Genomic DNA, 10,818 nt, shown 5'->3' with positions numbered 1-10,818 from the left:
ACCCACAGCCACTCAGTTTTGTATAGATGTTTAATAGAAAGGGAGATAGCATTGAGCCATTTGTCACCCCACAAAAGAGGGACCTAGGGAATGATCTCTCCCCATCAAGCAACACCTAATGAAACTGCCCACAGAAGAAGGTGCCCCCATCCCCAACCCCTGCAGCCAGTCCCAAAGGATACTGTGGTTCATGGTATCAACAGCTGCTGAGGGATTATGTACCACCTTCATCCCAGCTCTGCCACAGGTCATGGACAAGCTGTCCCCATGCTAAATTGCAGCCTGAAACCTGAGTGAAACAGGTCTAGATAATCTGCTTCCTCAGATAATCTGCTTCATCCACAAATATTTCATCTGTGAACTCTGTCAGTTTTCTTGCATCAGATTTTTAATCCTGCGGAACATGCTCATTTAACTCTGCAAGTCAGTGCAGGGAAGGTTGCAAGTAGAGGGAATAAAGATAAAATTCTCACTGAGGGAAACCTTCATTTTGAGGAGAACCATGAGAGCAAAGACCATTCAGAAGTGGTATGTTATCTGAAGGAAAATCATCTTTATGAGATCTGCTTCGTATTTCTACTGTTTCTCAAGTGGGGATATTTTTCTGTTCAGTTTAAATGGTCCCTTTTCAGAAGTTTCATGTTCAATTGAGGTTAATAGTTTCTAATTGGTTCTTGAGAGAGTCATGGGTTAGAGGCTCCATCTCTTCTTCAGCCATTTCCTCCAATTTCCTTCTGAATTCAAGTTAAGGAGGGTCTCGCTCAGCCCGAAATACTGAATTTTCCGGCTTGTGATAAAATGACAGTCCTTCAAAGGATTGAAGACCTGAGTGCACTTGCCATGTATCAGCAGATTGCCTGTGGACATGGACTTTGTATGGTCAAGAGTCACTTTGTGTAAGATGGGTGGCTATAGAAATATGATTGAAAAATAAATAAATAAAGAAATATGCAACTCGTTTATACAAAATACAGTAGGTTAAAAAAATGAGTTATATAATTTTTTTGGAAATACAGATGCATTGAATAATATTTGCATTAAATATATATAGATGTGTAACTTTACTGTATAATGGTATACTACAGGTTTTAAAAAAAAATTTCTTCTATTTTTGTCACTGTTTTGTAATACCAACTTTTAATGTTTTCTTTCTTCTTATGTATTATCACTATTATTGTTTTTTCCCCCTTTTGTTATTAATTAAAAAGCAATACAAAATTTGAAGGATTGATAATGAAGCTCAAGCTCAGATACTCTGGCCACCAAATGCGAAGAGAGGACTCTTTGGAAAAGACCCTGATGCTGGGAAAGATGGAAGGCCAAAGGAGAAGGGGATGGCAGAGGATGAGATGGTTAGATAGCATCACTGAAGCAATGAGCATGAAACTGAGCAATCTCAGGGAGGCAGTGAAGGACAGGAAGGCCTGGCGCGATGTGGTTCATGGGGTCACGAAGAGTTGGACACGACTTAATGACTGAACAACAACAATACAAAATGTATAAAAAAGAAAGGACAGTCCTTTATTTCAGAAAGGTGAAAGAAAGAATGGAAGGGCTGAGTCCTCCTAGCAGCGCCTCATTCTTCCTCCAAGAGCTCTCGCCAAAGCCGGTGCTGTTTGGGAAGCCAGTGCGATTTTAGGGGGGTCAGTCCTGCACCCCCTTTCATCCCCCAAAGAAGGCGTCAGAGGCTGAAAGCACGTGGGAGGAGCAGCCGTGGAAAGAGGGGCGCGTGGGAGACCCCCCTTTTGCTGATCTGCGCGCAGAAGAAGCCCAGCGAGTGCCTCTTTGGTGGGTCCGTGGACGCTCGGCTGAAGGGCCACAGGAAGGCATCCACTGCCACGGGAGAGGGGCGGGGTCCCGGGAGCCCCGCCTTTGGGGAGGAGGATCAAGCAGAGGAGGGCGGCCACCCGCTGCGCTCAAGCGGCAGGGACCCCATTCTGGGCGGGGGAGGACGCCGCCGCGGGGGCTTCGGGTGCGGGCCTCTGGGAAGGCGTCTCCTGGGCTACGCGGGGCGGCGGGCGAGGCGAGGCGATGGCGGCGCGGGAGTTCTCCTCGGAACGGCTGGCGCGCCGGCTGGCCGAGGTGGATGCGCTGCTGGCGGCGCACGTCTCCGAGCCGGTCCGGGCGCGCTGGCGCTGGGCGGTGAAGCTGGACGAGCCGCCCGACCTGGAGCGCTTCCGCGCGCAGCTGAGCGAGGCCCGGCGCGGGAGGGAGGCGCTGCTGGCCCGGCACGCGGCGCTCTCGGAGGCGGAGCAGGAGCGGCTGCAGGGGCTGCTGCGGCTGGAGATGGCGCTGCTCCGCGGCATCCGGGCGCTGGGCGAGGGCGCGGGCCCGGGGCGCGAGCGGCCGGGCGGCGGAGGGGGCCCGGCCGGGAAGGCGGCGGCGGCGGCGGCACGAAGGCGGCGGAGCAGGCCGGGCGGAGAGGCGGTGCGGGCGGCGCTGCTGGGGGTGGCGGCGGAGCTGGAGGGGGCGCAGGGGCCGGGGCTGCGCGAGGGCGCAGCGCGCGCGCTCCGCCTTGCCTTGGAGGCGCTGCTGGAGAAGCGGCCGCGGGAGGCCCTCCGGGCGCTGGAGCCGCTCCTGCGGGAGGAAGGGCGCGCCCGGCCGAGGCGGCTGCTGGCCCTGGGCGAGGCCTTGCAGGGGGAAGGCTGGGCCGAGCGAGCAGACGGGCTGCCCTTGGAGGAGCTGCGCCCGCTGCTGGAGAAGGCGCTGGGCCTGGCGCGGAAGGCTGCTGCGAGCTGTCCGGCTGCCGGCCTGGAGAGGGTTCCGCGGGCAGCCCGGCTGGAGCAGGAGGAGGCGGCGGCGGCGGCGGCGGCTCCGAATGGGGCCTTGACGCAAGCCCCCCTGCAGGAGGCAGGACTGGGGCACACGGCCCCACAAGGGGGCTCTGCGGAGAGCTCCCCAAGAGACCCCCAGCAGGAGCATTTTGCGCCAGAAAAGACAGTGGCCATTGACTTCTGGTCTCACCTGCCGAAGGAGGAGGCGGGTGGGCGGCAGGCGGACGCCCCTTCTTTGAAGGATGCCCCGTGGGGGAAGGTGGAGGACCTTCAGGATGCCCTGCGGGAAACTACCAGGAGGAAAATGGGTGCTTTGTCCTGCATCTTGTGGGACCAGGGCCCCCGGAAGATGTGCAGCCACCTCCACCACCTTTGTTGCCATTGGCTGCAGCCAGAAAGGAACACGAAGGCGCAGATGCTTGACCTGGTGATCCTGGAACAGTTCCTCTCCGTCCTGCCCCCCGAAATGGGGAGCTGGGTGCGGGAGTGCGGAGCAGAGACCAGCTCCCAGGCGGTGGCCCTGGCCGAAGGCTTCCTTCTGAGCCAGGCGGAGGAGCAGAAAGAGCAGGGAGAGATGCAGGTGAGAGACCTTCACCCAACAAGCTCAAAATGGGAGTTCAAAGAATAACCATATACAGTGGTATCTCGGGTCACGAACTTAATTTGTTCCACGACTCTGGTTGCGACCCGAATTGGTCGCGACCCGAATCAAATTTTCCCATAAGGTTCAATGTAAATACGGTTACTCCGCCGTTCTGACCCCTACGAATTTGGTCGCCAACCAATTTTGGTCGCGACCCGAATCAAATTTTCCCATAAGGTTCAATGTAAATACGGTTAATCCGTTCTGAACCATATGTATTTTTTTTTTAAAACCACAAAAATATGAAACAGTACAGTACAGTACGAAGAGAGAACACTAACCTTGCTTGAGGCAACTTCTGGCGTGAAGGACAGGAAGGCGGGTGGGGAGGCGGTTATTTGGAGGGAGAGTCCCCCTCCCTACAGGAAGGCACAACCACGTGTCACAGCAGGGAAAATGGCCGTGGATTCATCACCCGATGCGGAGTTCGCGAATGGAAGCAAAATTTTGCGAATGGTGCTGTTCGTGAACCGAATTGTTCGTGAACAGAAGTGTTCGTGACCCGAGGTACCACTGTATTGGGTTTCTTATATGACTCCTTAACAGGGTTGTGAAGATACTAAGAAAAGGAGAAGTTTAACTCTTAAGGCAAATACTTACATTGAACAGCGAATGAGAATCTGCTTCTTTTTTGTAATTTTTCTTACGTCCGCTTCTTTGTTTCTCCAGTTGCATCTGGTCCAGAGACCTGACTTGAAGTCAGTCTCTGACTATCCCAAGGAAAGGTGGAATCTTCCAGATCCTTCCCAGGAGCTGGTCTTCAGGGGGGTCTTCCATGAAGATCAAAGTCAGGACACCTCCTCTGGTAAGAGAAGGTTCCTCAGGAAGAAGGCAGTTCTTTCTCGTTCTCTGGGCCCTCTTTTGCATAATACTTATCTGTATCTTAGTAATTATGTTTCTAAAAATTCTGCTTACATCACTTTTATCTCACAGGGAATGAAGATTCAGCATTCATAGGTTCTTCTCCTTTTTCTGGTGGAGTTGAAAGAGCAGTTGAACTTCCAACTCAGGTAGGAGAAGAAGTATCAGGTAAGAGAGAGAGCTCAGTTGCAGGTCTCTTGTTATGGGTTGTACATATATTATTGCAGTTACTGAGCAACATGAACTAGGGGTTCAGTTTGCTGATCAGTAATGTTTTGCTTAGCTCCCCTCTCAAAACTGTTGTGGGTGTAACAAGAAGCCAAAATTGGGATGTCATCCAAATGTGGATGGTACCTCATGAAGCAAATCCTTTAGTGAGCTCTGCCAGCACTCTTGTGAAGGTGTTGAGTGGGGGCAGGATTGATCCCTTGGGAGACCCTGCAGTCTATCGGCTAAAATGTTACAGAAGATCCCACCACTATGTCTTCCTGCAACTGTCAGGATGAGAACAAGTGATAGGCCTATCTGTAAATTCATTCAGAAAGATATTTTGGTTGCATTCACAGAAGGGCCGTGAAAGTCTTGCATACTCAATATAGTTGATTCACCAACCATTTTCAACCAACTCTGGACAGTATACAATAAATCCAACAGGATAAAAACGGAATACAGTAAAGAATAACAACAACCAATGGTGTTATCCAGGTAACCACCATCCATCCAAACCCTAATCTGGCAGGGAACCCAGCTACCCTAACTGAAGATTTGGGAAATCAGCCAGATCTTTAAGGCTCTCTGGAATGCCAGCTGGGTGGGACCTGTGTGCATATCAAAGGGAATCTCAGTTTTGAAGGGCAGCCCCGTGTACAGCGCATGAATGACTGAAGGACCTCCCGATCTAGGAAAGGATGCAGATGGCACACCAGTTGAAGTTGTGCAAAGGCCTTCCTGGTCATCAAACAGGAGCTGTAAGTCTAGGAATACCCCAGCATGTGCACCATCCTTGAATGGGGAAGTGCTATCCCATCCAAGGTCAGAGATGAAATATCTCCAGATCTGGGCAGCCACAGCCTGAAACAGGTCTACATAATCTGCTTCGTCACATAATCTGGTTCGTCCACAAATGTTACATCAGTCAAAGGCTGTGAACTCTCAGTTTTTTCAGATCAGGTTTTTAACCCTGCAGAAGATGCCCGTTTAACCCACTACAAATTTCTGCTTTGGGGATTCTTGAATCAAAAGGAGAGAATTTGCAAATAAAACTTGTCTGCTCATAAGTCTATTTCTTTTTGCAGGTTCTTGTGTCTTTTGAGGAGGTGGCTGTGTATTTCTCCGAGGAGGAGTGGTCTCTGCTAGATTCTGACCAAAAAGCCCTGCACAGAGAAGTCATGCTGGAGAACTGCAGAAATGTGGCCTTTCTGGGTAAGGCCCCACTGCTCTGTCCTCAGATGCTTAGAAGAAACACTTTATGGACAGATACAGCCAGTTTTTTTTTTTCTTTTTTAAAAATCCCTGAACATTCTTACCTGGCTGGGAAAAGTAGTGGATCTCCTCTTGCACTGAGGAGAAGAACAATTCAGTATTTTTTTAGTGATTGGACTATTACTCATCTATTTATTTCATACAATTTTCTTTAAATAACATTTTTGGTTTTTTTTTAATCTTTCTGATGACAGATTGATTAAATTGCACAAGATGTAAATTATGTTATTATGTTGACTATGACACAACATTTGTGGTGCTCAAATCCCTCCCTGCCTGAAACCATCCCTGTTTTTTCTATAAACAATTGTTTTTTTCCCAGGTAATAGCAGTTAGTTTAAGACAGGTAAGAAATTAGTTAGAACAATTCGTTGCTCCCATTGTCCCCCTTGTCCATCTCTAGAATAAATATTACAAGCTACTTTTCCCTGATTCCTCATTAATATATTGAGTGAAATGGTTTAACAGTGTAAATGTACTACTTTGCTTAAATAAATGGATATTTTGAAGGTTTCCAAAGTTCATATCATAAAATGCTTCACCTCTATACTGTGTAGTTTTATTACTCATCACTCAAACTCCAAATTTAGTAAGGCTTAGATCAGAGTATTTAATGCTGATCAGCAGAACAACCTTTCAAAATAATGGAGAAACCTTGACATAATTTCACTAGGAAATTCACACTCACTTCCTGTGCTATGAATTCTTATTTTGCTTCCCCTACCTTGCCTCAATTGTCACTCATTCTTTTTCTTTTAAGGAAATAATGTGCAAGAGAACAAGGAAGCCTTCCAAATGTTCAGGCATGAAGAGGGAAGAGAGGACTTTGCAAATGAAATGGAAGCAAAAGGGCATGAGGGAAATCTGTCCAAAAATGGGAGTACAAGGAGCTCAACTTTGCCATCAGCTGAAATTGAAGACTTTCTTCCCCAACAAGATCAGAAAGAAAAAATAAAAGTGGAAACTGCAGAAACATTTGAAGAGGATTTATACAAACATTACACAATTCACACTAAAGAAGAAGATCTATGCCAAGAGTATGAAAAACATTACAATTGGACTTCTAGCCTTTCTTTATGTGGAGAAACCAAAATGGGAAATAAACCATATAAATGTACAGAGAATGGAAAGCATTTAAGTGAGAGCAGTTCCTTTGCTCCCAGTGAAGGGATCCACCCAGCTGAGAAACCGTATAAATGCATGGAATGTGGAAAGAGTTTTAGCCAGCGTGGCAATCTTAATTCCCATAAAAAAATCCACACAGAGGAGAAGCCATATAAATGTGAAGAGTGTGGAAAGAGCTTTACTCAGAAGGTTAATCTTAATTCCCATAAAATGATTCACACGGGGGAGAAACCATATAAATGTGATGAGTGTGGAAAGAGCTTTACCCAAAACATTCAACTGACTTCCCATCAAAGGATCCACACGGGGGAAAAGCCATATAAATGCATGGAATGTGGAAAGAGCTTCAGGTGGAGCACTCAGCTTACTTCCCATCAAAGGGTCCACACAGGAGAGAGACCATATAAATGCATGGAGTGTGGGAAGACCTTCAGTGAAAGCAGTTCCCTTACTTTCCATAAAAGGATCCACACAGGGGAAAAACCATATAAATGCACAGAGTGTGGAAAGAGCTTCAGCATGAGCAGTTCCCTTACTTACCATAAAAGGATCCACACAGGGGAGAAGCCATATAAATGTACGGAGTGTGGAAAGAGCTTTACGCAGAACATTCAGCTTACTTCCCATAAAATGATTCATACAGGGGAGAAGCCATACAAATGCACTGAATGTGGAAAAAGCTTCAATACAACCAGCAACCTTGCTTGCCATAAAAGGATCCACACAGGGGAGAAACCATATAAATGTATGGAGTGTGGAAAGAGCTTTACTCAAAATATTCAACTCACTTCCCATAAAAGGATCCATACAGGGGAGAAACCCTATGAATGTAAAGAGTGTGGAAAGAGCTTTACTCAAAAGATTCAACTTACTTCCCATAAAAGGATCCACACAGGGGAAAAACCATATAAATGCAGGAAATGTGGAAAGAGCTTCCGTAATAATGGGTCCCTTACTCTTCACGAAAGGATCCACACTGGGGAGAAACCATATACGTGCATGGAATGTGGAAAGAGCTTCAGTCGGGGCAGTCATTTTGCTTCCCATAAAACAATCCACACAGGGGAAAAGCCACATAAATGCCTGGAGTGTGGAAAAAGCTTCCGAGAAAACACTTCTCTTACTATTCATAAAAGGATCCACACTGGGGAAAAGCCATATAAATGCTTAGAATGTGGAAAAAGGTTCCGTGAAAATGGGTCCTTTACTTCCCATAAAAGGATCCACACGGGGGAGAGACCGTATAAATGCATGGAGTGTGGAAAGAGCTTCACCACCAGCAGTAACCTTACATCCCATATGAGGATCCATTTAGGTAAGAATCTGTATTTTTAGGTAAGAATGTATATTTACTTGGTTCCATCCATGCATAATGTATGTTCCTAAAAAGGTACTTTTCTCAGTCCTGATTGAAGACTGACGGGATGTCCACAGGGTATGGTAGAAGAAGTCACAACAGTGCGATTAAAACTCATTTTTTATGTGAGTTGCACATGCAGTGCATATAAAAAACAGGCAGAACTTTTATCACACAGTTGTGGGTGCCCTGTTTTACTTTTATTGCCATACCCTGTGGGCACTTCTGAGCCTGACTCTAGCTAAGAGCATTAATTTACTGAGGAAACAGTTTTAATAATAGAGATGTTCTGGTTTGTTGAAGATGAGTGGGGGTTTTTAAGGTTTTATTGTTTTAAGGTGTTACACATAAATAAGAGAAAATCCTTTTTTCAGAAGTTTGGAATTCCAAGCATCTTAATGTTCAGGTTTGCTTCAAAAATGAGTGTAATCACCATTTTATCCATCCCAAATTGTGTGTATTTCAATTAGTGATAATTTTTATTTAGTCTCATGTATTTTCAGTTGGTGCCTTACATGAGTTTCTTTCTTTTTGTCCCAAGTAAGAGACATGCAAGAGAATGAGAACAAAAAGTCAAGCATGTTGACATCTGAAATAGTAAAGCATGAAACGAGAGAAGAGACATTTGGAAGTCATGGGGAACCAAAATAAAGGAAAGTAAAATAAGGGAATCCTCTCCAGGAACATTGGCAAAAGTTATCCATGTCTGAACATGATGTGGCCCAGAAGTTCCTCCTGATCTAATCAGATCACAGAAGAGTAAGAAGAGAACTGCCTTCTGCATGAAACAAGGGTCAAGGAGAAATTGGACTCCCATCCAGAGTGTAGAATCGAGGCTAGAGATCAACCAGGATGAATGCAGAAGCAGGGGAAAATTTTAGTCCTGATTGAAGACTGGAAAATTTTTTTACTTTTTGTCCACCCTGAATGAATCCACCCGGAGACAAACCAGATAAATGTATGGAGTGTGGAAATTGCTTGAGGAAGAATTTATAGAATCCAGATGTCCTAAAAACGCATGTGGAAAAGACCTTTCTTTCAAGCAGCAGGGCCAACTTCCACCTTTCTGTGGTGTGACAAGAGCTAGAACAAAAACATGACGTGCCTGCATTTACCTTTAAAATAACATTAAACTAGTTAAAGACACTTGTCAGGATTAATTTCTGCTCAGTACTTAATCATCTCTAATTTTAGTCACATTAAAAAAATAGAGATGTGACAAATATTATAAATAAATAAAATGAATGATTTTTGGAAGGCCTTTAGGGCTTGCCTTGAAGGTTTCAGAGTTGGGTATTGGCTTGAAAGTTTTCTCAAAGAGTGCTCAACCACAGTTCCTGCTCAAACTGGAGAAAGGCTGCTGGTTTTGTTATGAGATTCAGTATCATTTTTATTGTATGAAATTTGCAGAACAGCAGTTCCCTAAAACCAACCACAGAATTCAAAGGAATATTGATAGATGAAAGAAATGGCCTGAAATAAACAGGCTTCCCACAGCTGTACTCTCAGTTTTTATTTTTGGCTTTTAAAAAAGGCTTTGTAATGTGCCCTTTTTTAAAAAAAGCAGAATAACTGTCCTTTTTCTTTGGTTGGTGTTTCATGGGTGCTTCTCTTTTTTGCATTCTTTGCTATAACTTAATCTCTGCTTTCTTTTTGTTTCACATCCAAATGCAGACCCATCTCTTGGTGATTTTTTCCCTGCATCTTCTGCTTTCTACTCTGAAGAAATTGGTACTTTACTTTTATCTGAGGTACTTCTGTTTCATCATGATCTCGAGGTATAGGCTCCTGATGTTCTCAAGGGTCCTTTAGACTCCAATTGGGTTGTGTTTACAGAGGACAATGAGGATCACTTTATCAAAAAAAGGGTTTACTTTATGAAATTATCCACGCTCCAAAACCCATCTTGGCTGATTCTTAGAGTTCTACCTTTTCTCCTATTCCAGCCTTAATTTCCCAGTCCCATTACAATTTCCAACTTTTTTTCTTCAGAACTTTTATTTCTTTGAACATGTTTTAGGCCAAAAGATACTAGGCTTTAAATATTTACATTTTTCTTTGAGACTTTAATTTTCCTAATTTTCCACTAAATGTCATAGCCAACCATCTTTCACTATCTTAGGTCGTTGGCTACTCCCCAATAAAGCATAAGGTATTTCAAATCCTGATAATATCTGTTGCCAATTGTCCTATGCTGTCTAATAAATCTTGCTTTGGAGGGACTATACTTCCTTTCCAAGAGGGGTTGGGAGTTGGCTATTTCCACCCCATACAGTTTTGTACTTTGTGAACTCAGTCAGATCCTAACATTTTTCTCTCTAACACTGAGGGTCAACTGAAGCTTCAGGGGCCACTTCAGTGCCTCCTGGGGCCCTTGTTGCCATTGATGGCCCTTCTAAAAGTGTCCAACCACTGTGCTGGGCCTTTCATGGGATAGTTTTGCAATCCACCTTTTCTACTTAGACCACACTAGAAGGGGAATTGTGGGGAGCCCAAGGAAAGAATTGCCAATCTTCCTTTTCAGAGATTTCTCCAAAAATGATGTTTGGAAGACAATGGTCATTTTATTGAGGTAG

The 10,818-nt window shown here is 45.3% G+C and overlaps 1 protein-coding gene across 3 annotated transcripts; it reads left to right on the top strand.

Annotated features, from left to right (window-relative positions):
- The first annotated feature begins 1,884 nt into the window (after positions 1 to 1,884).
- Positions 1,885 to 9,388, top strand: LOC107326386 (uncharacterized). 3 transcript variants are annotated; one of them, XM_088151237.1, is made up of 6 exons: positions 1,885 to 3,354; positions 4,087 to 4,222; positions 4,351 to 4,427; positions 5,574 to 5,700; positions 6,521 to 8,200; positions 8,784 to 9,388. In XM_088151237.1, the coding sequence occupies exons 1-6, from the start codon at positions 2,032 to 2,034 to the stop codon at positions 8,891 to 8,893; spliced, it is 3,453 nt and encodes a 1,150-aa protein (XP_088007363.1). In that variant the 5' UTR covers positions 1,885 to 2,031; the 3' UTR covers positions 8,894 to 9,388. The 3 variants fall into 3 exon arrangements, 2 of the variants coding, with proteins under 2 accessions (XP_088007363.1, XP_088007364.1); XR_015798005.1 differs by lacking the exon at positions 8,784 to 9,388 and having other exon boundaries at positions 4,351 to 4,446; positions 6,521 to 6,659; XM_088151238.1 differs by lacking the exons at positions 6,521 to 8,200; positions 8,784 to 9,388 and having other exon boundaries at positions 4,351 to 4,446; positions 4,845 to 5,663.
- The last annotated feature ends 1,430 nt before the right edge of the window (positions 9,389 to 10,818 follow it).

This window comes from Python bivittatus, unplaced genomic scaffold, assembly GCF_059951505.1.
Source record: "Python bivittatus isolate LINGU-HERP-01145 unplaced genomic scaffold, Pbiv_v1 ctg000650_np1212, whole genome shotgun sequence".
Lineage (NCBI taxonomy): Eukaryota > Metazoa > Chordata > Lepidosauria > Squamata > Pythonidae > Python > Python bivittatus.
Note: the sequence above shows the minus strand (reverse complement) of the source record. Positions and strands in the feature narration are given on the sequence as shown.

Bases quoted from the DNA above. Each gene is read 5' to 3' on its own strand.
- LOC107326386 (XM_088151237.1), top strand. From the start codon at position 2,032: ATGGCGGCGCGGGAGTTCTCCTCGGAACGGCTGGCGCGCCGGCTGGCC. The intron at 3,355-4,086 runs GTGAGAGACCTT...TTGTTTCTCCAG, and splicing joins AAGAGCAGGGAGAGATGCAG to TTGCATCTGGTCCAGAGACC. The intron at 5,701-6,520 runs GTAAGGCCCCAC...TTTTCTTTTAAG, and splicing joins CAGAAATGTGGCCTTTCTGG to GAAATAATGTGCAAGAGAAC.